Source organism: Drosophila simulans, chromosome 3R, assembly GCF_016746395.2.
Source record: "Drosophila simulans strain w501 chromosome 3R, Prin_Dsim_3.1, whole genome shotgun sequence".
Classification (NCBI taxonomy): Eukaryota; Metazoa; Arthropoda; class Insecta; order Diptera; family Drosophilidae; genus Drosophila; species Drosophila simulans.
The window spans coordinates 7,194,247-7,220,347 of NC_052523.2; the positions used below are offsets into that span (position 1 = coordinate 7,194,247).

A 26,101-nucleotide genomic window follows, 5' to 3' on the forward strand; every position below is an offset into this window, starting at 1 on the left:
GGGTCGTCGTGTAAGTATAGCGTCCGAGATCATTAACTGTCTCATCCTAAAAGTATACACTAAAAAAATTATTTTACTGTAAAATTTGTTTAAAATGGGTAAAAAGTTATTATGTCTATTAGGTAAAAATAATATCATGTCAGATCTGTTTGTTTCATTTGCACGATACTTGTTTTCCACCATTTTCTTAAAAAAAAAACATTTTCAACGATTTTGATTATTATATCAGATTTATGTTTATTTTTCATAGTATACACTGAAAAATTATTTTACTGTAAAATTTGTTTAAGATGGGTAAGTTATTATGCCTATTAGGAAAAAATTAATATCATGTCAGTTCTGTTTGTTTAATTTTCACGGTACTTGTTTTCCGCCAATTTCTTTAAAAAAAAAGACATTTTCAACGACTTTGATTATTATATCAGATTTATGTTTATTTTTCATGGTTTTCTATGGTACAGTAATTGGGTAAATTGTGAGTACTATTTTAGTTTATGTTGTTAAATTGAGTAAAAAGCTTTTATCTCATTTCCGACGATTCGGGAGTCAAATGAGAAAGTTCAAGTGATTCGCATTTCAAATCAGACTCGCAAAAGTCGCTGGGATCGTGGGGCGTAGTGTTCGTTGGTGGCGCTGGTCTATATATCTGGAAAGGTGAGCTTACTAACTATAAGCTGTAGAACAGAACTAGATTACCACATGGTCTACCTCTAAGCAGGGCATATCCCTGCTGTCTCATAAACTTTGAATAAATAATACAAACTAAAATTGGACTAAACTAGTTTCGGGAATCCTCGGATTCGCTTAGCTCATCGTCAGACTTCGGGGACCCATTCGGGGCACATTTCTGGGTCCGACTTGGGCCTTCGGTAGCTCGGCGGACTTGCGTGCTCCATCCTCCTCGTCCTCGTCTCCGAAGAGCAAGGCCGCCAGACTCGTCTCAAAGGTGGACTTCTTGCGCTGCGTGGGCTTCGTGCTGATTGCCGGCGCCTTGGTGGTGGCCAGTGTGACATCCGACTTCGTTACTCCGGGTGGATGAGTCGTTGAGGTCGTGGATGTGGTAGAGGATGTTGAGGTGGAACTACTGCTACTGCTGCTAACTGGTGATGCTGATGTCGAAGGTTTGGCTGTGGTGCCCATCAGTGGCAATGCGATTGGCTGGTCCTTGCCAGCGTTCTTGGCACCTGCGATCTCTTCCTGTTCCACTTGCTCAACGTGTTTGTAGCCCGGTGGGTAAATGGGTTTGAAGCCACCTTGAAGTTGTGGCTGGAAGCTGTCCATTTCAGAAGGTTTCTCCGCTACCAGCGGACTAGCTGTGGGCTGCTCCTCTTCTGGTTTCTTTTGCTCTGTGGGTTCCACATCAGCCCGGTTAATGTTGTTCTTCTCATAGATCGCCTGATCCGTGGTCGACGGCAGAATGTTCCAGTTACTCGGAGCCGCTGGATTTAATGCTGCAGCTCCACTGGCACCACCTAGGCTCACACTTGGGTAAAATGGTGCCATGAAGTCCTTCTCGAAGTTCTGGCCACGCAGATCGAAATCACTGCTCAGGCCCTCCTCCGTCTGGGTGTCCTGTCGGATCTCGTTGATCACCGACGTAGCCAGATTGATATTGGAGAATTTCTGCCCCTGTTCGTGGCGGAATGGATTCGGCTCTGTGGGCGTGTAGGCAATTGCTATGGGTGTCTCTGTCCCAGTGCCCATAGCTCCCGTAATGATCCTTGGGGCTACGAGGACTCCCGAAACAGAAGTCTGCGATTCGGGGTGGAGCTCTGAAAAGGATGGGTCTGGCTTCTCGATGGGATAGGGGAACTTATCTTTGGGAACTTGCTGTGCCTTGTTTTGCTGCTGCAGGGATTGTGGCTTTTTGTTTTTGAGAATGGGTTCCTGGGGCTGATCGCGAATCACGGAGAAAGGAGTATTCTGGTACTCAGCTGGAGCTGAGGGAGCATCGCCTTCGCTCTGTCCCTTCTCTGCACTCTTCATCGGAAAGACAACGTACATGCCGCTGGGATCCAACTTTTGCTGGCTGAGCTTGGAGGCCTCAGCTTCCTGGGGATCGTTGTCAGCCGTGACCTGGATCTCTCCTGCACCCGTATCATCACCAGGCAGGCTCACAGCCTTCTTTTGTGACTGCAACATTTGTAATGTTACCACTGGCTCTAGTTTCGTCTCCTCCGCTCCCTTGCGATCCTTGCCAGGTGTCACGGGCTGTGGCGGATCGTTGATCACCAGATCTTCTTCCTCGAAGTCGGCAGCTGCCTCGGCATCGATCGTTTTGTAGGGTTCCGATGAAGGTGCATGTCGCTCAGCGGGATAGCCATCAACGGATCTTAATGGACCAGGGCCCTGGGGGCGACGGGGATACATGTGATCGGGCAGATAGGGCACATTCTGTCCCCCATACGGGGGAAGTCTGTAAACTCTCCTATTAACATCTCCTCCTGGACCGGGCCCCACGGGATACTCCGAGATGCGATTCATGGGATATCGCTTCTGCATCATTTGCTGATGCTGCTGGTGCAAAGGCTGACGGCGATGGGCAAACTGAGGTTGCATTGCAGGATTATAAGGACGTTTGGGACCGGGACCACCTTGCTGAGGCAGACGGATGTTGCCCGGTTCCTGCTTTAAGGCAGGTGGATGTCCGCTGGAAATCTTGGCATTCGGACGGAACTGTGGCAAAATATTTGGCAGATTGCTTGGACGGGGTCCGTTTTGTGGTTTCCGGTTGTACTCGTTATAGAAGTTGGAAGGTGGTGGTGTACCCAGTGGTCGCTTGCCAGGAGTCGGTGGCGCATGAGCTGGTACTGTGGTTGGGTATCGCGGAGGTGGCTCCATTTCCAGTGAGGGTTGCTCGCCAGGCTGTTGAGCAGGGAATTTCTATGGATGAAGATTTGAATATATTTTAAAACGATTATTTGATTATACTAAACTAGGGACCTACCAATGGTTGTTTCTGCTGGCTCAGGTTAAGCACTTCGTGCTGCTGGATCTGCACACTGGCGCTGCCAGGAGCTACTTCATCCATGGGCTTGGGAAAGACAACAGGATTCGAGTTCTGAATTTGCTGTAGACTCAATGGTTGTGCATGGCCATTAATGCTAGGTCCCGCCGGAGGACCTTGCATCACAGCGGAGGAGGGCAGTTCCAGTGACTCTTCTCCCTGGGCTGGGAAACGAATGTTGGTGGAGACAAGAAGTTCCTTGGTATCCTCTCCCTGCATCAAAACCGGCGGAGTGGGCTGTGGTTTCTGTGGGGTCGAAGATTGCTGCGGTGGGTAGGGATGAGAAGGCTGCTCGGGCTTGGTCACGGGTTTCTTAGATGGTCGCTTGTTGGAACCGATTAGGGGAAGCTGTTGATAGGGAGTCGGTGCCTCTGGTGGTGGCTCTTGGTAGGAAACGGTTCCAGGTGCTCCCGATGTCGCCACATTTCCGTTCTGATGGAAGTTTGAGTTCTGCTGAACGCTTGGCATCTGTTGGAAGTTCGGTGGCGGAGGCAGTGGTTCCTTGAGGGGTCGCTTAATGTTGCCAATGTCTTCGTTGATCACCTGACCATATTGAACACCTGGCGTGTCCTTGGCGAACAGTGGTTCCTTCTCAATGCTCGGATGGCCCACGCTAACCTGTTGCACCTGACTGCCGAGAACGAAAGAGGCTGACTGCTGTCCCGGCGAAATCACCACATTATTGATCTGGCCCGGCACAGGTCGGTATTGCATCATGTTTGGCTGCTGCACCTGGTAGGACACGTACTCGTTGCTGTAGTTCTCCTGGCTACCTGAGATCACCTTCTGCTCGTTGGGACTGGGTCGCTGATGTGGTGCTGGTTGCTGTGATCCTGGCTGCTGCTGAGTTCCTGGCTGCTGCATGGCGAAGGGCGATGGCTTGGATGGTGCAATGGGCTGAATGAGATTGCCCTGGGCATCGAATCCTTGGTTCTGTTGGTAGTTCTGGGCCACATTGGATTCCTCTTCAGCCAAGCTATTGAATATATCGCTGAGTGTCATGGGAGGCTTAGGCGGAGATGGTTGCTGTTGCAGAGTTGGCGGTAGTGGCTGATGTTGCTGCTGCTGTTGATGTTGCTGTTGTATATGTTGCTGTTGCTGTTGCTGATGTTGTTGCTGTTGGTGTTGCAGTTGGTGTTGCTGTTGGTTATGTTGTTGCTGCTGCTGCTGTTGCTGTTTTTCCAGTTGCTGCTGGTACGGATGCTTCTGCTTTTCCAGATGCTGCTTCTCCAATTGCAGCTGATACTGCTGCTGCTCATATTGGTGTTGCTGCTGCTCCTGATATTGCTGCTGCTGTATTTGCTGTTGCTTCTGCATCTGCTGCTGCTTTTCCAGTTGCAGCTGTTGCTGCTCCTCCGCCTGTGTGTTCTTCTGCCCCAGCGTGTGATAAACGTCGGCTGGATCCAGGTTGGGAATACCAGTTCCCGGAATGGGACTAAAGGCGGGTGGGGGCGTGGGTCCTTCGGTGAATACCACAGGTGCACTTGTGCTCGATGTGGTGTACATCTTGGTGGTTGTGGCAGGCTCCGTAGGGAAGATAGCTGCCTGCGGCGTGGCATGGTGTGTGGTAAGGGCCACATCGCTGCTGCTGGGAGTTGGTCTGGGCGATGACTTCACCGGACGCTGATCCTCGTGCCCAACCGTTGGCCTGCCACTGGTGCTGGGCACCGTGGGACTGTACTTCTTGGTCGGCACAAACTTCTTACGGGTGGTACTGGTGCGCGGAGGTTGTGGGCTCGTGGAAACAGTCTGCAAAGGAATGGGGCGTCTTGACGTGGTGGTGTACTTGGCCGCCGGGCTAGTTGGAGCCGTGGTTGTAGTGGTGGTAACTGGTTTCCTCGAAGGGGGCAAAGTTCCCCGAGTTGTGGTTGTTGTCGTGGTTGTCGTTGTAGACGTGGTGGTGCTGGTGCTAGTGGAGGGACTACTAGGATAGTAAGCTCCTGCCGTGGGTGTCACTGCAGTTAGCTTAGTAGTTGGCACCGTGAAGAAGTTCGAGCTATGATAGTTGGGCGGTGGGGGTGTAACGGGAGCCACCACCGAAGTGGGTTTCTTGTTGGTGATGTAATTCTTGTTACTGCCCTGGTACTTTAAGTTGGCATACGAACTGGAGACCAGCGGATAAACAAACTTCGATGAGGAGTACTTCACGGGCAGGTTCAAGAAGTCGTGTATGTTGGGCGAACTGCCGCCACTCAGCACGATCTTCTCGTTGGGATCCAGCACCTCATTGGCCTCCGGCTGAATTCCCGCCGGTTTCTTGGCACTGAAGTCCAGCTGACCAGACACGGGATCCTGGCGTGCATAGTACGGTTTTCCCTCGTTGAAAATCTGATTGGGCAGCACATAGCTTGTAGAGATGACATCTTCCTCGCCGGAGACATCAGCACTCCTGGCTTCCAAGGGCAACAGGGCCGATGGAGTCTCGGTGGTGGACTCTCCGCTCGATGTTGCTGCTGTGCAAAGCAGCAACATTAGTGCCAGCAGCAACCCTGAGTTGCTACTGCCTTCCATTTTGATTGGCTGCAATAAGAGAAACGAAATTAAAACTTTTTGTTTGAATCGCAGACCTTCCGCCCAAGCCGAAACCACTCTTGATTTCAGAGTCTGCACAAGGCCGCTGTCACTTCAAACGCTTTGTCAACGGACCGCTTCCACATTTATGGTGCGAAAATTGCAGCCAGTCGGCGGAGATTGCTGGTGTCGCTGCTTCGAGTCCCGACACTCGGCAATTTGTCAGCAGACCAAGCGCCGTCGTAGGTTGGCTTAATTGAGACATGACCGTGTCTGCTTCTTTGCGAGAAGTGTTTTGGCCAAAACAAAGAGCCCAGTACTATTCGTTTGTGGCCTTCGGATGGGTTATGATTGCAGATCAAAACATCGGCTGGCAGTGTCGCTTACAATTAACAACACAACTGGTGCACTCCCAATTTGGCACTGACTCTGGTCGACAAGTGACTGGATGGGATTGCTTTGATTTTCATAAAAAGCTGCTGCAATAGTTGCGGCCAGCAAGCAAATAAAAGGAAAAAGTGAAATTTTACCAAATGTGAGCAGCCAGTTTTTGCAGCGAGTGGAAAACCCGTCTGGGAGTTGTGGCTTGTTGTGGTGGTCGCTCATTGTGGTGGTTATGTCAAACGAGCCAAATGCCAGCCGCTGGCCTAACCAACACACGTTTACGTTTGCTATTGTCTAATGCTCAGCGATGGCTGCAGAACCACAGAAAATGAGCCGAAAGAGCCAAAAGATCCGAAATCGATTGGGCCGCCGCCAATGCTTTCGATTCGCCGCTTCTTCTGCCGCGACAAGAAATTCACTTTCAAAAACACAGTTCAACTTTCATTCAATCAAATACTACATCGATAATGTCACCCAGCCGAAATACCCAGCGCTAATTATGACTGACTCCACGGCGGAGAGCAGCCATAAGAGCATCAATGTCAAATCCATTCAGCCAGGAGCGAGGCTCATTATGCGCTTAATCGCCGCGTACTGTCAATCAAGCCATGTAGAAATTTATTCAGATAGCCGCAGGCACACCGCTGCTCACTGGGATTCGAGCAGTTCGAGCAAGAATCCCAGATGAAAGTGCAATTGCGGCAATTGGCAGTGGTGTCCCCAAATTGCCGCTGTTATTATTATGGTCTAGATTTCCTCTCGATTGCATGCGGCATGTGCCACCACACGAAATCATTGCGATCTAAGTGCTTGGCCATTTGAGTGCAGCGTGTTTTCTACCATCTACCAACTTTCATTTCAATTGTCAATTGGCCAGCGGTTGTGTGCTTTCTTGTGTTCTTTGATTTCAGACAAAGTGTTATGCAAATGCTAAGCTTGTTTGCCTCAATTTTGCCTGCCTCCTCGTCGATGGGCTGTAATTCATAAGAGCGAGTAGAAGAACTTGTATCAACAGACTGGTTAACTGGGTAATTGGGTCACAATTTAGGAACTTGTTTGCTTTTTCCATCACTTTATTAATGTCCACATCGCGCATGCTAACACGGCCAAGTTCGCTTTTATCAGTATGCTAATAAAAAAGCACAACCCGAAGAGCAGCAGCATGGGCAGAAGCCACAGAGCATCCTCCTGTAGAACTTCGAATGGCGAATGAATGGCAAACCTGTCATGGATTGGCTGGATTGTTGAAAGAGCACGCGCCCGAAAGCGATGAAATGCGTGAGGCAAACGAAAGACTCAAGACACAAACTTCTTGTCAACAAGTCTTTGAATATGCGAACACGGTTTCATTGCACATTTGAGCCGCACTTGATTGCCACTTTCCATTATGAGTGTCGCCGATGAAGGCGGCCTTTCTGGGCGGCCAGTGCTGCATTTTCATTTTCATAATTTACGCATCTGGGTCACTGTGCTAATTGTTTGTAATTATTATTCAATATGTGAGGCACGGCTTTCTTGTCGCGTAGAAAGTGCTAATTTAATTAAATTTGAATTTTGAAACGAGTTATTGGTCGCGACATTCCAGTTCCAAATTTGTGGGTTCAACGAACCCATCCCAATTGCTGACCCACTTCCTGGGTAAGGAAGTCTGCGGATTAGCGTTGTCACTTCCCTGCCGCACTTTCCTTTCCCATTACACAATTCGCCCTGCTCTCTGATTAACTCATTCCGGACGACCGGACGCGGTTCCCACAATAAAGTTGGCATAAAGTGCATAAACACCACAACTTTCCCCTTCTCCCGCCCGCTGCGAAGTGTCGCTCTTCAGAGGAAGACGCCCCGAAAAAGTCGCACGTCTATTACGGACCACAGCAATTAGGTGTAGGTTTTAATGGCACTGAAATAGTGGCAATCAAAAGCGTGGTAAACATAATTACGACGACAAAACGAAACACATAATAGCGAAAATGCTTAATTCGCCCCCTGCGGCCAATGTTGACAAAAGAGCAGAGCCAGCGGAGTCATTAGACACCCGGGCCAATCTCGAAAAGGGGCTCCCAAAAACCCTAAGACTCAACTTAAACTGTCTCTGGCGAGCTAATTTTTAAACCAGATTCGGGGGATTGATGGGGGGGACTCGGCGCTTTCCTACATTTCTTATTTCTTTCAATGGCACGGCCAGCAGCAGCTGCAACTTTCACTTTTGGCAGTCAAAAATTTCTCGCTCAGCTTCTGAGTGCTGTTGCCTGTGCTGCGGCTGTATGTGATGTGGTGCGGCGCCAGGCAGAGAGAATTATTTATGGCTTACCGAATTTATGCCTCAACTTTAACCGCAACGCAACGGCAAAGCAGCCAAACCAGAACGGTAGGACGCAAAATAAAAAAAAAATAAAATAATTAAAATCAGTGAAATTTTTGATTGCCCCCTTGGCACCGCTGTCCGCCGTATGAGGCAACTTCTGATCCCAAATACCGAGGAAGCCAGTCGTCTTCCTGCCCGCCGGTCTGCCTCACGTTTGTTTCATTTCTTTTGCTTTTTCGGTGAATCAGCCGGGCAGATACCAGATGCCAGATACCCAATACCCAATGGTGGTACCACAAAATAAACCAACAACGTCTGCGAGCGAAGCGGCTAAAGCCCGTGTACGTAGCACAGCTGACCCCGTTAGCGATCATTGGACAAACAGTCGGTGGCGAGTGCGACTGGAATGTGGACGAAGCCTGGCTTGGAAACCCTATGCTCGAGGCCCACAAGTACACAAATAAAAAAGGCTAGCATAAATGTTAAAGTTATTCAAAAACTCTATCTTTATATCTCTGGCTTGTAACTTGCCGCAATTGATTAATAGCCTAATCAGTCGAGCTTATCACTACCTTTTTCAACAGTGTACAACGTGCGTCAGTTTCCCGGCCCTAGGCAGTTTCCATTTTGATAGCCTTAGGTTAATACCATTCCCAAAATCGCCGCCGTCTTAGTCATTCGAATTTAATTTGCATTTCTTTCTGGCGAAAAACGAGAAGGCGAAACAAAACAACTCGAGAAATTTCACTTTTTAAGGTGCGTAATCGCTCTTGGCCACCACACACACACCCATAAATCCCGGCTATGATCTCTGGGGTCTGATGTTGCCTGATGTTAACGTTAACAAATGTTGGCAAGTGCAAACACCTTGGCCAAAGTCTCGTGAATCATTCGAGTGTTGCAATCACACGAAATTTCGAGCGAATTCCCGCAAACCGAAAGCAATCAACGGCCAAGGAAATCCGTGATCGGATTTCCGCTCTCTCGCTGGTGAAGATAGAAAGTGACGCCCACATGCTAAGTGCCGATTAGCATATAGAAATAAATAACCCCATTGGCCAAAACGGGCGGAATTCCTTCAGGCCAGAAGACAAATAAATACATACATAAATAAATAACTAAAAGTCGAATGTCTTAAAAATCAATAAACCGAAATAGCCGCTGACCGCGTCTAAAAAAATGGCAATGAAAGTCAAGGCAACGTGCCTGAAATCTTAATTATAATAATACGCATTTGCAGGTTCTTCAAAGAGAAATGGTGAAATTTTCAGCTTGCCGCCAGAGTGTGAAGTTCAAGCCGAGCACTTCAAATGCCACACACACATACACTCCAAAACTTGAATTTGTTGCTATTTTATTAGTTTTAATGAAGTCGACGACGGCGAATCGAAATTTACAACAACTTATGGCACAAAGCGAGGAAATTATGCGCTGCACACATGCGCAGACCGTATGAATTTTACAATGGAATTGCTATTATTAAAGTACTGTCCGAACCATCATCAAATGGAAACTGCTCAAGTGCTGATTTGAAGAAAAAGCGTACATAAACGCTAGTCAGCACAGAGTGACAGCTGTATAGTTGGCAAAACTTTAAATACAGCGAAAAAATTATCATAATTATAGCTATTGCTGTGTAAATTGATTTGCAATTCTAAATAATTATTACTGTATGTGAGTGATTTATTATATTTTTCGCGGTGTAACAAAAGCATAAGCACGAGCTGCAGTCGGCGAAATAAAAAGGAAAGTGCCGCGTTTGCCCGATTTGAAAAACAATTTCAGAGAGCAGCGATAAGGCCGATAAGCAGCGAGCGCAATGATTGACTATGTTCGCCGATGGATGTATCCCATTTTGCAGAATCGCCGCACGTCACCGATCTGGTCGGCCAATAAATCTTTCAAGGCTGTCAGTGCGTTTTTGGTGGCCAAGTGTGACTTCCTCGGCCAGAGCAGAAGCACCCATAAATGGCCAGAGCTCGAGTGTAATTCGGTTTAGGCCTGCTGCCTCTGGCATGGCTTTTATGGTCACTTGGCTTTTTGGCTCACTTGGCTGCTTGCTGGGTTGTTTTTAATGCAATTGCAATAGCTGCGGCATTAGAAATTGCTGCGCCCGCGCGTGCCATCCAGTAAATGGGTTGGCTCCAAGTTCTGTTTCTGCTTCTGATTCCGATTCTGCCCGGCATAGCTAAGCATATAGTATGATTCAATTTGGGTCGCTGGCGATGGCTATAAATCAGGCGGTGGACTCCTTCCCTATTGGGAACGCTGCTCCGACCTTTTGGGAAAGTAATAAATTAGCTAACGGTTGCCTGCCAATTGATCTCGTTATCTCCTCGTCTGTGTATTGAATAATTCGCGCCCAGTGCATAACAGCCGCCGACACGCAAGCCATTGAAACTCATGCAAAGTGTGAATTCATTACCAGAATTCAATTATTTTGCACTTTACATAACGCCAGGCGATGGTCAATGAACCTGACAATTTTTCGGCCAGCGGAATGCGGAATCTCGGAAACAAGTTAACGTCAATTAGCATGTAGTCCACGATTTGTAGGTCATCCGAATTTGATGGAGAGGAAAGTAAGGCAACGCGAGATCTAGACTAAAATAAAAAGCCGTCTTTTGCAAGTTAGTTGCGTACATAATTATTCTCTTGCACAAAAACTCAAGTAACGTTTTTCCACCATATGTGCAAGGGCCGGCGACAAAAAAAAGCGGAGGCCAAACAAAAGACTTAAGGCACGAACTCGTCGTGTGGGTTGCTGGGCCTGCCCTGATTTCCAGCTGGTGACCAGCAACAGCCCGCTGCAGTTTGCCTATTTTTTGTGCTTTGTCGAGTGCAGCATGCTAATTAGCTGCAACCGTAATGGCCGACAAGCATTCCTAACCGCTTAACCCACAAATCTTACCCGCAAACTGGCTGAACCTGGTCGATATCCTTGGCTGCGATGGCCCTAAGTATTCCACAATTAGTTGATTGTTTTGGAAACCAATAGAGTTCACACTGGCACACTCGCGGCGAATGGAAGAGCTCACCGGGCACACACAACAATTACCGTTGTTGCGATTTCCGTTGACGGTGCCGTACGAAATTCGATTCGATTTTCCAAACACGTCTCGCACTTTTCTTTTCTCTCGGCTCGCGTTCAATATTGAATTTCTGGTATTTGCATTTCTGCCGCGAAAGAATCTGAAGAGAAGACCACGACGCGACCGTTGCCATCAACGGCCAGACACTGAATGAAGTTGTGCGACGACAAAAGAAATTTTTATTAAAAAGAAAGCACTGCCAACTGGTAAGACGGCTGGCAGCGGTTACAAACGGTTAACAGAGCCACTGTTAACTTGCAACTGCTGTTGGAAATTCAAAAATCAAATCTACTGCAGTGGAACATTTTAATTGTTGACTGCAATCAAAGATTTTACGAACCGCTTCCGAGGTTACCCCTATAATAAGAGCGAAACTGTTTCGGTTCTAGTGATAAGAAAGTTAGATTAAACCATTTCGGAGCCTAATGTCTTAATTGATCAAGAAAGTTTCTTCCCAGAACATAATTGCGTACTTCCACTTCAATAGTTTGGCCCATTCACTTCGTGTTTGCAAACGAAAGCTGGCCAGCTGACCAAGAACAGCTATTAAGACAGAAACTTTTTATTTGGAAAATCGGACAATTAAGCCCTAATATCTTATATAAAATCGCATTTAATGCGCAAAAAGAGGTGCCTAACGACTTAAAGCTCATACTTAACTGGCCGATGTTACATGCATTTGTTCGACGGACCAGCAAAATATTTCGGTGGCTCTGGTCCAAAAAACGCCACCAAACTTCCAAGCAGCAAGCAGTGAAAGCGGAAGCACTTATTATTCTCCGTATTTTGCACCACTAAAAAAAAAGTGATGGACAAAACGCTGGAACGATAACAGCAATCAAAGCAATACATATAATTACTTCATTCAGAAACGCAACCGGAATCGGATTCAGGGCCACAAAGTTTTCAGCCGGTGGCAAATAAAAATTCGGCATTCAATGAGCGGAGAAAAGCTGTCCGTTATCACTTTCGGATCTTAGTTATCCAATCCAATGTTTATTCGCCCGATTTTCTATAATTTTATTGACTTCTTGCATAATGAAATCATTACAACCGAATATGTGTCGAATTTTTAACTAGTAATCAGTTCTTAAGATAAGTACCAATATCTCAAGATTTGATCCTAATATAAAATAGTTATGAAAGTTGGTTGTTAATCTTATTATTCTTTTTTTTGTCTTTCAAAGCCACTTTTGCAATCAATACATATTCAACTCACTGGGCTTAAATAAATAAATAAATTTATTCCGTCCGCTCTTTTTTTTTATATACTACATTCTGCGTACAGTTCAAAGGTGCTACAGAACGATTTGATTATTACTTTGCTGCTAGGCAGCAAACAGTCACTAGAGTACGCACACTCTTCGAGGAGTCGGTGAAATTCGTCCTTGGATCACTTAACGCGCCTGGTTGAATGGGTTGTCCGGGGACTTGTTCCATTCCTTCATCAGCAGCTGCTTCCACTGGGACATGCGAAGGGAAGGATTCTCAGCCTTAATGCGGGGCAGATTGTTGGCTTCAAAGGTCTTGTAGGCGGCGCGCATTCGCTTCTCGGGATGCTTGTCCTCTTCGCTGTCATTTACACTAAAATTGCATGAAATGGAAGATAATTTAAATTGATAAGAAAGTTTCAGTAAGGGATCGCACCTGAGCACCACGAGGGCCTCGTCAATGTTGGACGCCACATCCGTGTCGGCCATGGATCGGTTCAGATTCTCCTCGATATGGTTTTGCACCACCACTCGCGCGGCCATCGGCTTGTTGGCCTCGTTGATCGCCTCGATTACGCGCTGCTTCTTCTCCATCTCCTCGAGAATCATCTGGCGGTTGATCTTGGCCAGCGGCTGCTTGCGCTGCGTGTTGATGGAGGACATTTCCTGGTCCAGCAGTGCTTTGGCCTCAGCCTTCCGCTTGGCCGCCTCCGCCCGCTTGCGCTCTTCCTCGTCCTTGCGCTGTTGTTTCTTGGCCAGATTCTTGTCGTCATCGCGCCACAGGCGATCCTCCGCCTCCTTGCTCTTCTTCTCCTGCGTGGCCTTCTTGGTGGCCTCCTTGCGCTCGCGAGCTTCCACCGCCTTCGAGTTGATTCCCATTTTCTTTGGCATTGTGTCCTTTATAATGAATTCCGATCCTAAAATGTTGTCTATTTTTTATTGATTTTGAGCCAGTGTGACCAGGCTGCGGCGCTAGAATGCTAAACTACCAAAGAGTAACGAAGAAAAAATACTAAAAAAAAATATATAGCTCATATACATTTTAAATATCTTATAAATTCATTTAAATTATAAATTGCGAAATATCTATTTATATGAATATTGGTTAAAATTATAGAACTATATATAAATCTTTTTATAACTAAAAATAAATTGTATACAATTGGCCGCAATTGTATGTAAACATTCTCCGCCTGGTCTCACTATAATCTAAGGCATTTGTTTTGGTTACTCCACATTGTTATTAACAACAAATAACAATCACATGGATATTCTGAAAGCTGAAATAGCGCGAAAGCGCAAGCTGCTGGAGCAAAAGCAGCTGGTGGACGAAAAGAAGAAGTACTTCAGACGCGGTGACCTGAACGCCAAGAACACAGAGGAAGTGCTGCAGAAAGTGGGCTACATAAAGCAGGAGTCCGTCGAGGCACAAGGACAAACGACGGAGGGCGCGTACAGTTTTGTGGCCGATGGCCAGAACATATTGCCGCGCACGGAGGTCATTCGGAGGCTAAGGGAACGCGGCGAACCCATCCTTATATTTGGCGAAACGGAGCCCGAGGCATTTGACCGATTGCGACAATGCGAGATTTCGCAGCCAGAGGCCAATCGCGGTTTCCGCAACGATTTCCAGGAGGCCATGGAGCAGGTGGACGCCGCCTACCTGCAGGAGATGTTCGCCAACACACCCACCACCAAGGAAGACAAGAAGTCGGACTTCGCTGAGCTCGACGAGTCCGTGTCGTGGGAGAGCATACAGAAAATGGCTGAAAATATGGGCCGCAACAAGGACTATGACATGGATGTGATCATCACGCTGCTCACCTTCCTGCTCAAGCTGTGGAACGACCAGATTGCCAACTACAGCAAGCACGAAAAGATGTCCACAAAGGTGAAAATGACCCGCGTCATCTACACGCAGACAAAGGAGTACGTGAAGCCGCTGTTTCGCAAGCTGAAGCATCACACCCTGCCAGAGGACATTCTGGACAGTCTGCGAGACATCTGCAAGCACCTGCTTAACCGCAACTACATCACAGCCAGCGATGCCTACCTAGAAATGGCCATCGGAAACGCGCCTTGGCCCATTGGTGTCACTATGGTGGGTATCCACGCTCGTACGGGTCGCGAAAAGATTTTCTCCAAAAACGTAGCTCATGTAATGAACGATGAAACACAGCGGAAGTACATCCAGGGTCTCAAACGACTGATGACCAAGTGCCAGGAGTACTTTCCCACCGATCCCTCCAAGTGCGTGGAGTACGTCAGCAAGAAGGATCGCGAATAAACTTGAGCTTTGTGTTAGTCATTATTGTAATACCAATATCAAGCGTTTAACTATATATGTAGAGAGCAAGGAAGGTTCCGCGGGGGTTACATTTTCACTTCTTTCCCAGTTCAGCAGAGCGCTGTGACGACTTTTCCACAGCGTTTATTAAAGTAGACCTGAAAGCAAAGAAGAAAGCAATAGACCAACAGTGTAACGAACAACTTCATGGTTACCCACCTGAGGTTCCCCTTTTCCAGTTCATGAACGCCTACTATGGTGGCGCCACCGGGAGAGCAGACTTCATCCCGCAGCACCGCCGGATGTTTGCCAGTGAGCAGCACCGTTTTGGCCGCTCCCAGAAGCGTTTGAGCCGCAAACTGAAGCGCCATCTGACGCGGGACGCCCTGCTTGACGCCTCCATCGGCCAGAGCCTCTATGATGGTGTAAACGAATGCCGGACCGCATCCAGCTACCCCCGTGACGGCGTCGATCATGGACTCGGGCACCTGTTGTGCCAGTCCCAGGGCGTTGAGCATTAGGTGAATCTTTTCCAAGTCGTGATGCGAAACGCGTGCGTTGCCAGTGTAAACAGTGCAGCCCTCGCCCACCTGCATGGATGTATTGGGCATGGTGCGTATTACCTTCAGCTCCGAACTGCCCATGAAGCTAAAGGCCTCCTCCAGCGTTTGGAGGCTGGTACCCGCCAGAACCGACACCACCAGCTTGCTGGCATCCTTGGCCGACGGCACGTGCTTGTACTTAAGCTGGGCGGCGCACGGCGTAAGCATGTGCGGCTTTACGCAGATAAAGACTATGTCCGTGTGCTCCAGCACCATGCAGTTGTCGTCGCAGGTCACAGCTCCCAGATCCCGCCAACGCTGCAGGTTCTCAATATGGGGACCGGAGACCTGCACCTGGCTGGCCTTCACGATCCCACAGCGCACCAGTCCGGATCCTATGGCGTAGGCCATGTTTCCGCCCCCGATGAAGCCGATCTTTTCATCCAACTTGGCCATGCTTAAGGAACTCTTTGAGGTTCTAGAGACGTCTTTGCCCGCTATAGTCACAGGCACTCCAGATGATTCTGAGCAATTGATTGATGTTAGATAACTTTATGGCCCTCGAGCTTGTCCTAGTGTCAATATTTGAGGTGGCTGGACTTTTATCGCTCCTCTAATCAATAACAGCTGCCGATTGCATGGGCGTAGCTAGACAAAACTATTTTGAGGGGCTAGCGCCTAAATAAACGAAACCCCTTAAGTACTCCCCTGAGCTTTGGTGTGACCAGATATTCTACGCCAAAAAAACTAAAATACCAGATAAGTTTGCATTCCTGCAACTTGAATTTATTTGTTATGATTTCTTCCGCGGATTGCTCTCCGAAAACTGGGTGAATAAGTTAAAATTTAGCTGCTCCCAAACTAAAAAGAATGCGGCGTCACTTACAGTGGAGCATTAAGCAGGTGCGTTTATTCATTATTCAGTTAAACCACTTCTAACCCAGTATAATTAACAGCTAATAGCCAGTTACTCGGATGGTCAGCTGTCTCCTCGCCGGGTGACTGAAGAAGCTCTGCAAGATGCGCTGCGGTGGAAAACCCTGAATGCCTTTGTGCGTCTCACACCGGAACAGGCGGCGCAGCAGGCCCAGGACTCGGAGGAGCGCTATAAGCTAAGACAACCGATTAGTGATCTTGATGGAGTCACCATTGCCATCAAGGACAACTTTTGCACGAAAGATGTACACACCACCTGTGCCTCACGGTAGGAGACCATGGGAACCCAGCATCACAGCAATATTATCCTTGTAGCCTTCGTTGCCAGGATGCTCCAAGACTTTGTGCCGCCCTATGATGCCACTGTGTGCTCCAGACTTAAACAAGCCGGCGCTGTAATCCTGGGCAAGACGAATATGGATCAGTTTGCCATGGGCGCCGGCACTGTGGACTCCCTGTACGGGCCGACTAAGAACATCTGGAGCGAGGACCTTGACAAGGATCACTGGCGCATCGCGGGCGGCAGTTCCGGAGGCTCTGCATCCGCCGTGGCCGCGGGTCTTTGCTATGCGTGAGTACTACCTTGTTTATGTTTTGAACACCTAACCTCAAACGCGATGGTAGAAAATGTAGCATATTTGATAACAATTAATCACCAGAGGGTTAAAAAGCAGCTGTGTCCACGGCGAGACTTGCAGATTTATTAACGGATTATGAGCGGACTCGCACTGACCGCACTTCGCATTCGCATTACATAACAGACTAAGTTTAGAGTCACTTAATGTTTAGATGATGATCTCGGTGTCGCCCAGATCCTCGTCCGAGGGCAGTGTAATGCTGGCTGGGTCCACGTAGTTGGGGCTGACCAGATCGACGCCGGCCTGTTCGCGGCGACGCAGCTCCAAGAAGCCCTCACGCTGGGCCCAGTTACGGAACTGAGTGTCGGGCAGGTATGCCCAGTAGAAGCCGCCCCAAACCAGGCACAGTGTCACCGTAAAGAAGAACGTCGCCTTGGTGGCCTTGCGGTCCTCCACCTGGTCCTTGTAGTCGAATCCGTAGCTCTGCCAGTTCTTGGGATTCGGATTGGCGAAGTCCTCGGTCGTAAGTGAAGTGGGGGCCGTGATGGTCTCATCCTTCTTCGGCGACGTGTTGATTGCCCGCACTACTGCCGCCTGGTTGGCCACCAGGGAACGCTGCAGCGCAACGGCGCGGTTGGTCAGACGAAAAAGCGCAGCCATCGCTTTGGGGAAGAAATTTTAGTAGCAAATTTCGTAAATAATCGAGTTTTCCCTTGATCGCTGGATTTCTGACAGCTGCGCAGTGTGAACGTTTTCTGCAATTTGTCAGCTGGCCGAGAGGGTAGCCACTCGTTGCGGTATTTTTTCGGTATTTTATTTCGAACCGTTTTAATTTGAATTCCTAGGAACTCTTCTCGAAATAAATATTATTAAAGTTTATTCTTAAATTCCGCTTGTATATTTCAGAGCAATTGGCTCGGACACGGGTGGCTCCACCCGAAACCCGGCCTCGTACTGCGGCGTGGTGGGGCTAAAACCCACTTACGGCCTCGTTTCCCGCCACGGACTCATCCCGCTGGTCAATTCCATGGACGTGCCCGGCATTTTCGCCCGCTCCGTCAGTGATTGCGTGGCGATCCTGAATACAGTAGCAGGACCGGATAAACTGGACTCCACAACCATCAGGAAGCCTTTTACCAGGCTAAATCTGCCGGAAGTTGGGCAAATTGACCTGAGTACTGTGCGCATAGGAATACCAAAGGAATACCATTGCCACGGTCTCTCCGCCGAAGTTCTGGAAACGTGGTCTAAGGTGGCCGATTTGCTGGAGTGTAGCGGTGCCTCCGTCAGACAGGTTTCCCTGCCCAATACGGCAGCAAGTATATTCGTGTACACCATTCTTAATCAGTGCGAGGTGGCCAGCAACATGGCAAGGTACGATGGAATCGAGTACGGCCATCGGGCAGCAGACGAGCGCAGCACGGAGCAGTTGTATGCCCTATCCAGGGCCGAGGGATTCAACGAGGTGGTTAAGACACGCATACTCACGGGAAACTTTCTGCTGCTGAAAAAGAACTATGATCACTACTTTGAGAAGGCTTTGCGGGTGCGCCGCCTCATTGCAGAGGACTTTGCAAAAGTGTTTGATTCCTCGGCCAAAGAGGAGCGGGTGGACATCCTTCTCACGCCGACAACTCTTACAGAGGCTCCGCTGTACAAGGACTTCGCCTCCCTGACCAACAGGGATCAGTGTGCCGTGCAGGACTTTTGCACTCAGCCAGCCAACATGGCTGGAATTCCCGCCGTGTCTATCCCAATTCGTCTGTCCCGGGCAGGATTGCCCTTGAGCCTTCAGCTGATGAGCAACAGCCTCAACGAGCAGTTACTGCTCACAGTGGCACGCTGGATAGAGGCTCAGGTGGAATTCGACAGCCTGGAGCACTCGCAACAGTATAAGGCTAGTTTGTAAAACTTTTAAATAAATTCTGTTTAATTGTTACAAGCTTTTCCTATTCTCTGAGACGACAAGATGACCATAAAACTATACGAACTTCGCACTGCGAATAAATCCATCGCTGCTTGCTATGTAAACAGTGTTGTTGGCTCCACAGCATATGCTGTTCACACAGCTACCCACCTCCACCTCGCCCAGGGCTTTTGGCTTTCCTGCTCCCAGATCGGTCCATCCCTTTACCTTTTTGTCATAGCCGCCGGAGTACAAGTAGGTCTCATTCCCGCAAAGGGCGTTTACGATCCACTCATAAGATTAAAAAGCGTATATTACTACTTGGACCAACATATGCAGGAAACTCACCGGCAAGTGCCAAATTTTGGAGTATTGTTGCTGCGAAAGATTGTTGACCAGTTGCAAACCCATCCCAGAGCGATCGGGAAAGGCCAGATAGCTACGCTTGCCATCCACCATGGGCCCGAGAAGATGGAGCGGAGACTTACCTGGAATCACCGCCTTATTGCTGTACTTTCCGGACTTGCCCTCCGCCACCTGGGACACCACCACGTCCAGGTCGCGAACTGTGTAAATGAGATTCTGTTCGCCGGCCAGTGACTTGACCTCCTCCACCAGGCTGTACTTGAAGAGCATGCGATCGTTGGTCCAAGTGGTCACCACACCCTTGTCATCGCCAGTGTATAGTACGGATCCGTCGCAATACATGGCCTGGATGGCGTCGTCGCAGCGGAATAACTCCTGCACTGACTCGTCTCCATAGGGAGGAAGCATGAAGTGCACTTGGCCATCACAGCTGCTCGAGTAGACCTTTCCGTGCTGATTGATAGCCATGCAGTATATGTACGCCTCGTGAGCGTTCACAGTGGCCAATAGTTGCAGTTCCGGTGACCAGATCTGGAGGGGAATAGATATTAGCTAAGAGAGCAATGCGGGAAACCAGTAGATACCCACTCGTATTTTACCGTCAGCGCCTCCGGAGAACACCTGCCCATCGAAGTACGCCACGCAGGTGGCGTCCCCTTCATGTCCCTCGGAGGACGTGTTTTCGATGCGGGCGTTGTTGGCCATTTGCTGATTCAAATTGGACTGAGTAAATCCCTTCTCATCCGTGGTCTTTTGACTTCATCAATGTACGTAAATATAGCATGGAAATACTCTCTGCAGAGCTATAAATAAACCCAAAGATCACACTGCGCGGTACAAATAAGTGCTCACTTATCTTACTTTTAAAATACATCTTAATGCAACAAATAGAATATAAATATTTTAAAACCAATAATCATGACCGTTGTCATTGATAGTTTTGAATGGCCATTTATGCCTACAAGTTTTTATTTAAATGCTTCATATAAACCTTTTTATTTGTATAAAGAGTAGGAATTAGAATATCATTCAGGCTTTTGTGATTGATTACTTATTTAAGTTCAAACCGCTGAAACTAATGTCGTTGGCCGAATCCTCAGCGATGGTGAAGTTGAACTTGAACGGGCTTCCGGCTTCAGCTGGTTGAAGGCTGCTGGAATCGAAGTCCTTGGCTGGATGAGGCTCTTTAGAGCTGGTGTCTTCGGCGGGAGAGGGAAAGTTAAAGCGGAAGTCCTTTCCAGATGACAGGAGCGCCGACTTCTTCACGAAGCTAGACTTTTTGGATGATTCAGCCGTTGGTGTGAATTTGATTTGTTTGGAGGCTAGTAGCAACTTCTGCTCCTCCTGCTGCATCTTCGCTCGGTAGTCGCCCAGAGCTAGCTTCATCACCTGCCGCTTTCTGACGAGCGGCGCTGTTGAGCTGGTCAGCACCTTTATGTTCTTGGCGGTATCTTCGGCCACTTTCTGGGCCAGTTTTCCGCTGTCGAGAGCAGTTTGCAACTGCTGCACACACCAGCAGAGTTCCACTTCGAGCTGGGTGACGAGATCGGCGTCGATAGGCGGTGGTTCCGCCACCGGGGTGGGCTTCTTGATTGCTCCCTGGATTGGCGGTGGCTTGTTAATCGATTTGGCGGTTCTTCGTTTGTGCATGGCTAACAAATTTTATGTTTACAAAATGTGCTCTTCGACAGTTAGAGATGAACAAAAAGCTGTGCCTCTCGATATTTTCCTAACACCAAAGTCTTCAGTCTGGCAACTCTGTGCCATCAGCTGTTTGTCTTCTTCTTTCCTCGAAGCTTATTGTGAAAATTGTACAAATAGCAATTAGTTATTAAACAAAGAATCAAACGATGGCACAAGTCGCTTTTCTGGACAACCTGCTTAGGGAGTACCTAGTTTTTCGAGGTTTCTCCAGCACCTTGAAGGCCCTCGACTTGGAGCAGCGCACTGAGAAGGACCAGCACTTCCGTGCGGAACGAATTCTGGAGCAATTCAATAATGCCGTGCAAGCGTCCGACCTTCAGGCTATCAGGAGTTTGTGGTTTCACCTGGACAACAACATATTTTCCAAGCTGGAACATACCTACGCCGTTGGTAAGTTCTTTTTCTCCCACAGGATTCCTTCAGTTTAATCACAATTTAACATTCAGCTGTCAAGAAACTGGAAAATAGCCTCCTAAAATACTACCTGGTGACCGCCTACATCAGCAATCGCCCTGAGAAGGTGTCCGAGTTCTTTAACAAGTTGGCGGGCGATCTGCAGCAGCAAAGCGAGTGGAAGGATTGGTTCTGTAAATATTTTTTAATAATACCTACCAATAACTCCTTACAATTACCTATAAATCCCTTCAGACTTTCCGTTTTGCAAGAATGCTGAGGAGTCGCCCACCTTTGCCCTGTTCTTCACCAAGCAATGGCAGGATACATTGCTTCTGTCGCTGCGCAACTTCCTGACCACCGTATACCAGTGCCTGCCGCAGCCCACATTCGTGCGGGCGGAGCAGGAAGCAGCCCACATGCAGCGTCTCAGCGAAGACAACGCTGGGCTACGCACCCGGGTACTCAACTTGCAGCAGGAGCTGAACCAGATGACCCAGGCCGCCGGAGCAAGCGGTAGTTCTCTCGGCGGTGGGGTCGACAATGGAGTCCGCCGACGCAGCGTGTATCGCCAGCAGCAGAGCCTGAGCGACATTCTGCCCTTCGACATCAGTCCTCCCGGACACATAGTCGATGATTTCTGCATCATTGCATCCGAGGCGAACAGCGTAAGTCAGGCTAGCGACGCCCAGGCGCGAAGCCTCAAGCAGTTAATCCGTAACATCGGATCAGGCAGCTCGCCTGTGATGGGGCGCAAGGACCAGACAGCCAGCTCTCTGGGAGAAAAGTCCACCAAGCGCAGGTCTGGCAGTCTGGGACGCAGTTGGATTTAGGAACCCACGTACGTAACTATGCAAACCCAAAAGTATTTTCCAAAAGGTAATCTTAAGTGTCTATTAGAAAGTTGAAAGCGCCGAGATCAAAATTTAGACCTTTAGTTTTGAAATTAGTTAATACGTAGGCATTCCATATATTATACATTTTTGTCTACTTCTGAAAAACCGCATCATAAACGCTAAATACCCAAATATTTTATGATCGTACATCATACATTAAAGAAATTTAAACAAATGTCTATCTAAATTCTTTTTTAAGGGAGACTAAAAGGCAATAGTCTATTCCTCTAGATAAGGTGAGAAAGTAAACGATTTCATTAGTAGATTCTTTATCATTCTAAATAAACCACCCAAAAAAGATACTCCAGTAGTTTTCAAGTGTTATCTAATGTTTTTTTTTAATCAATAAGCGATTCTCATCAGTTCGTAGACGTACAAGTGTACTACAAAACAAAGAGCAATGCGTGTAGCGTAATACATAATTGCAATAAATAACGTAAAATTACAAATAAATATATTGTAGGTGTACAGACGATTCGTATTCGTGTATAAAACATCTCCGTTTATACAAGCAGCACAATTTAAAAAATACAGTTTATTGTATAAAGGTGTTGTGTATATATAGTGATATATGTATATGTTGCATAAAGTAGCATCGCTTCTGACTCGTTTCCGTCCGTCAATAAATGCAGTTTCGGCTTGGCTACGGAAGGGAATTGCTCATCTGATTATGGGTATCTTTTCTTATGGAATATGTATTATAGCTTGCGACAGCTAGAGTGGGTTAGACCCACTCTACAACGCCGTTTCAAACGAGGGCAGCGGAGGATTCGCCACCGGAGCTGCCACGTACTTGTTGACGCCTTCGGTGCTGCCACCTCCGGCTGCTCCATTTGACCTGGCAAAGCTGGGCTTCAGCTCCCCGCGCATGAAGTTGTTCTCCTCGGTTTGCAAAAAGAAGTTCCGCTTCAAGTCGAAGCTGGAGGGCACCGTTTCGCCCGCCTCGGAACTTGCTCGCGATCCTCCGCTGGTGTTGGAGTGATCCTCCTCGCTGTTTGCCTCCGGAATCGTGGTGGACATGATGTCAGTTCGCGGTGGTGCCGCTGCAGCAGCCACCATATTCACGGGACCTCGCATCTTTGGAGCAAACGTCTTGGAGGGCGATCCAAACTGACCCTGCCGAAGCATCCTCCGGTTGGCGAAAGTCTTGGGTGAGCCGCTCAGATCTAGCAGCTTTAGACTGGTGTTGATCGTTGGTTTGCTTCCAGTTGAAGCTACTTTCTGTCCAGGGCCAGTGGGCTTAACAACGGGCGGCGTTGCGGTGGCTTGGGCTGGCTTCTTCAGAAGCTCCACGGCGGATACCTTCCTCTGGACCGGACTCGCCTTGGCGGACTTGGCCAGCAGCAGCTTCTTGAAGTCCATTAACGTGGTCTTGCTTTGGCCAATGCGATCGGCACAGGTGTTGAGGCGTTCGGGTGCGTCATCGGTCCAGTTGCGGGATGGCTGCTTCATGGGGGGAAGTTGTGTGTTCTCCGGATCGCGTTCTCCCTCTCCGCCCCTCGTGGGCGTGGAGGTGAGGAAGGCTCCTGCACGATTTCTTGGCACAATTGGCGATATGTTGCTCCTGTTGCCTTCCGCTGCAGTTGGCGCAGCAGCAGCCACTGGGCGTGGCAGTCGGTCGGCCCGTCGAATGGGCGTGGCGTAGAGGTCATCCCGGCAGGTCACGTTGCCAGTGGGCTGTGGCCTTGGCTGGCTGCGGCGATTCTGCAGTGTCCAGTAGATGGGCGCACTGCGCTGGAAGGGCGTGGCAGTCGCATCTTCCTGTGGCTGGGTGCTCGGTGCTGGCTGCACTTGCTCATAGATATTAGAGAAACGTTGATACCCTGCGGATAGAAGAATGATTGCGTGGATTAGATTCCAGTCTCTGCGTCGTAACCAATATTCCTCTTGAGATTAGTAAGCGGTTTCAAGTGCAGATCGTTAGGGCTATCAAATATAACAAGCGTTCAGGGCAAGCGGTTCCATACGTACCTGGGTCTTTCGCATGACATTACCTCGGTGTCCCAATCCCAAAAATCCCAATGAACTGAGCGAATATTTACAAATGCCGATTGGTGCATGGGTGCTGGGATGAATATTTGCGAGTGTGGATGCTTAAATGCTTTTGGATGGGATGGTTCGACTGTAAGTATGGGGCTTCCTTTAACCGCGAACCAAATGCCAATGATAATGTCAATGCCGAATTTTTGTTTCGTTTCTTTTTTCGTTTTTATTCTCGTATTTTAAACATTACTTACGATCGTTGGTAAATTGGATTTCGTTTATGGAATGTGGTTGAACTTAGCCGAGAACTTAACTTGTTTGGGTCATGTGCTAATCTTTCAGCTACTCGTGCAACTATTAGTTATCATCATTCGTTAGTCGGACGGGGTGTGCAAAAAACTACTATTACTACTCTATAACATATACAAACACACACAAGCAATTTGGTTAAGAAAATGCAATAGAAGTCTTTTGCACGCCTCACACTCCGCAAAATTTGGCAAAATGAGTAGGAAAGTTGGAAATTAAAAACTCGAAAAATTAGCATCATAGTCGTGGAACTTAAACTTAAGTAATATTCGTTATAGTTGAGCATTATGTGGATGTACAAGACGTGAACGGTGCAAAAAACTTTACAAAATGTACAATAATCATGTGTTGGTTTATGTTAATTATAATTAGTTACAAACATACTTATGGGTAAACAATTAACACGTATTATTCACTAATTCTAATGTTAAGAACAACACGCAAAATTCATTAAACGAGCATAATTCGGTGGAAAAAAATATAAAACGAAAGGCAATAATACTTTGTTTATACACACGCTTGAATTTAAAACAAAACCTTGTGAGTAAGAATATGTTAAGTATATTTTTCAGTTCCGTGTAAAGGTATTGGAGTGCAAACTGTGTAAACAGCGCAGGTTATTAAGTTTCGAAAGCCAGCTGGTTTATATGTAAGTATAATATGCATGTGTGGATTTCAGGGAAATTAACTTTTAAATAGGAGCCCAGCTTGGAGCATATCAAGTGTGAACATTGAACCCCAGGACAGGACCATTCAGACTCCCCCCCATATCTTGGCCCATTGAACACGCACAGGTCTGGCCAAGTGCATGCAACTTTAATGAGGCCCACACACTACATCACTACATGGGTGTTGGCTCAAGGGTCCGGCGCTCCTTTGAGCCGTGCCAATCTCGGCAATTAGGGTTTTGTGTGGGTGGTAGTGTTTGCTCAAGGGTCGACCAGGACGGGCTAACTACCATATCTCGGTAACCTCGAATTTCTGTAGAATGCGCTGGCGACGGTTGCCGTTCTCATCGCTGGGCAGGATGATTTTGAACGGGCGCAGCAGCACACTGTCCACAAAGGACTTGTGGTACTTTGGGGCTGGCAGGGACTGGGACAGAGGCGGGGCCAACTCCTCCTCATCCTCCTCCGATTCGGAATCTGAGGAGTTTGAGGCGTTTTTGTCTGGCCTTTGTTCAGGCGAAGCTACGGACAACAGGGCGGGTGAGTCATCAAAGTTCTCGAGCGACTTGTTCTTCAGATAGGAGGAATCGTTACCCGTGGTTAGCGACAGCGAGAACTCGTCCACCAGGCGCTCAAAGGACTTGGCTATCCGCCGCTCCCCGCCAGGTGAGTGGGTGGCGGTGGGCAGGTGGTTGCTCAGGTTGCGCAGCCTAAGGGAACTTGTTGCGTGCTGCTGATGCACGGAACTTAGGGGCATTGCACCCGAACTAGGTGCTCTCTCGGAGCCGAAGGACACGGAGAGATTCTCCTTGTTCATCTCCAGTTTGAGCTCATCGTTGGCCAGCCGGTAGCTGTTGTTCCGCTTGAGGGCGGTGCGCGGCTGGCCGGGATTGCCAGCGATGGAAAAGTGCAACGCAATTGGGTCAATCGATAGGGGCTTGGTGGGGTGTTGTTTGTCGTTAACTTTCGCCCTCGGCGGAAGGGGTGGCCCCTGCTGCTCCCCCATTTCGAACGCATCCCCCAGGG

The 26,101-nt window shown here is 48.3% G+C and overlaps 10 protein-coding genes across 13 annotated transcripts in view; 3 read left to right on the top strand and 7 right to left on the bottom strand.

Annotated features, from left to right (window-relative positions):
• Nucleotides 1-408: 408 nt before the first annotated feature.
• Nucleotides 409-11,465, bottom strand: LOC6727496 (trithorax group protein osa). Of its 2 annotated transcripts, none has more exons than XM_016175565.2 (3): nucleotides 11,116-11,465; nucleotides 2,948-5,527; nucleotides 409-2,883 (listed from the first exon to the last, which is right to left on the bottom strand). In XM_016175565.2, exons 2-3 carry the CDS (start codon nucleotides 5,516-5,518, stop codon nucleotides 805-807), a joined length of 4,650 nt encoding a protein of 1,549 aa, XP_016034084.1. In that variant the 5' UTR covers nucleotides 5,519-5,527; nucleotides 11,116-11,465; the 3' UTR covers nucleotides 409-804. The 2 variants fall into 2 exon arrangements, with proteins under 2 accessions (XP_016034084.1, XP_039150711.1); XM_039294777.2 differs by lacking the exon at nucleotides 11,116-11,465 and adding an exon at nucleotides 5,906-5,986.
• A 1,055-nt stretch (nucleotides 11,466-12,520) lies between these two features.
• On the bottom strand, nucleotides 12,521-13,498 carry LOC6727497 (coiled-coil domain-containing protein 124). Its single transcript, XM_002102841.4, has 2 exons — nucleotides 12,944-13,498; nucleotides 12,521-12,880 (listed from the first exon to the last, which is right to left on the bottom strand). The coding sequence occupies exons 1-2, from the start codon at nucleotides 13,396-13,398 to the stop codon at nucleotides 12,694-12,696; spliced, it is 642 nt and encodes a 213-aa protein (XP_002102877.1). The 5' UTR covers nucleotides 13,399-13,498; the 3' UTR covers nucleotides 12,521-12,693.
• Nucleotides 13,499-13,667: 169 nt separating this feature from the next.
• On the top strand, nucleotides 13,668-14,830 carry LOC6727498 (pre-mRNA-splicing factor 18). The gene has a single exon (XM_002102842.4). The coding sequence runs from the start codon at nucleotides 13,772-13,774 to the stop codon at nucleotides 14,792-14,794; it is 1,023 nt and encodes a 340-aa protein (XP_002102878.1). The 5' UTR covers nucleotides 13,668-13,771; the 3' UTR covers nucleotides 14,795-14,830.
• Nucleotides 14,797-16,101, bottom strand: LOC6727499 (pyrroline-5-carboxylate reductase). The gene is made up of 2 exons (XM_002102843.4): nucleotides 15,014-16,101; nucleotides 14,797-14,952 (listed from the first exon to the last, which is right to left on the bottom strand). Exons 1-2 carry the CDS (start codon nucleotides 15,790-15,792, stop codon nucleotides 14,889-14,891), a joined length of 843 nt encoding a protein of 280 aa, XP_002102879.2. The 5' UTR covers nucleotides 15,793-16,101; the 3' UTR covers nucleotides 14,797-14,888.
• On the top strand, nucleotides 16,099-18,789 carry LOC6727501 (glutamyl-tRNA(Gln) amidotransferase subunit A, mitochondrial). Of its 2 annotated transcripts, XM_039294782.2 has the most exons (4): nucleotides 16,099-16,239; nucleotides 16,293-16,540; nucleotides 16,601-16,843; nucleotides 17,757-18,789. In XM_039294782.2, exons 1-4 carry the CDS (start codon nucleotides 16,207-16,209, stop codon nucleotides 18,757-18,759), a joined length of 1,527 nt encoding a protein of 508 aa, XP_039150716.1. In that variant the 5' UTR covers nucleotides 16,099-16,206; the 3' UTR covers nucleotides 18,760-18,789. The 2 variants fall into 2 exon arrangements, with proteins under 2 accessions (XP_039150716.1, XP_039150717.1); XM_039294783.2 differs by lacking the exons at nucleotides 16,099-16,239; nucleotides 16,293-16,540; nucleotides 16,601-16,843 and adding an exon at nucleotides 17,517-17,658.
• Nucleotides 16,936-17,619, bottom strand: LOC6727502 (NADH dehydrogenase [ubiquinone] 1 beta subcomplex subunit 11, mitochondrial). The gene has a single exon (XM_002102846.4). The coding sequence runs from the start codon at nucleotides 17,508-17,510 to the stop codon at nucleotides 17,058-17,060; it is 453 nt and encodes a 150-aa protein (XP_002102882.1). The 5' UTR covers nucleotides 17,511-17,619; the 3' UTR covers nucleotides 16,936-17,057.
• A 42-nt stretch (nucleotides 18,790-18,831) lies between the features above and the next one.
• LOC6727503 lies at nucleotides 18,832-19,971 on the bottom strand. The gene is made up of 3 exons (XM_002102847.4): nucleotides 19,711-19,971; nucleotides 19,105-19,653; nucleotides 18,832-19,047 (listed from the first exon to the last, which is right to left on the bottom strand). The coding sequence occupies exons 1-3, from the start codon at nucleotides 19,825-19,827 to the stop codon at nucleotides 18,832-18,834; spliced, it is 882 nt and encodes a 293-aa protein (XP_002102883.1). The 5' UTR covers nucleotides 19,828-19,971.
• Nucleotides 19,972-20,053: 82 nt separating this feature from the next.
• On the bottom strand, nucleotides 20,054-20,872 carry LOC6727504 (UPF0488 protein CG14286). The gene has a single exon (XM_002102848.4). It carries the CDS (start codon nucleotides 20,770-20,772, stop codon nucleotides 20,170-20,172), a length of 603 nt encoding a protein of 200 aa, XP_002102884.1. The 5' UTR covers nucleotides 20,773-20,872; the 3' UTR covers nucleotides 20,054-20,169.
• Nucleotides 20,867-22,290, top strand: LOC6727505 (WD repeat-containing protein 91). The gene is made up of 3 exons (XM_002102849.4): nucleotides 20,867-21,216; nucleotides 21,273-21,413; nucleotides 21,475-22,290. The coding sequence occupies exons 1-3, from the start codon at nucleotides 20,973-20,975 to the stop codon at nucleotides 22,050-22,052; spliced, it is 963 nt and encodes a 320-aa protein (XP_002102885.1). The 5' UTR covers nucleotides 20,867-20,972; the 3' UTR covers nucleotides 22,053-22,290.
• Nucleotides 22,291-22,426: 136 nt separating this feature from the next.
• Nucleotides 22,427-26,101, bottom strand: part of LOC6727500 — a 38,240-nt gene continuing 34,565 nt past the window's right edge. Inside the window, exon 6 of one of the 2 annotated variants that reach the window (XM_039294776.2) lies at nucleotides 22,427-23,938. In XM_039294776.2, the coding sequence (XP_039150710.1) occupies nucleotides 22,851-23,938 (1,088 nt within the window). In that variant the 3' untranslated portion in view covers nucleotides 22,427-22,850. The remainder of the gene's footprint in view (nucleotides 23,939-26,101) is intronic. The other variant, XM_016175563.3, reaches the window with a different exon arrangement.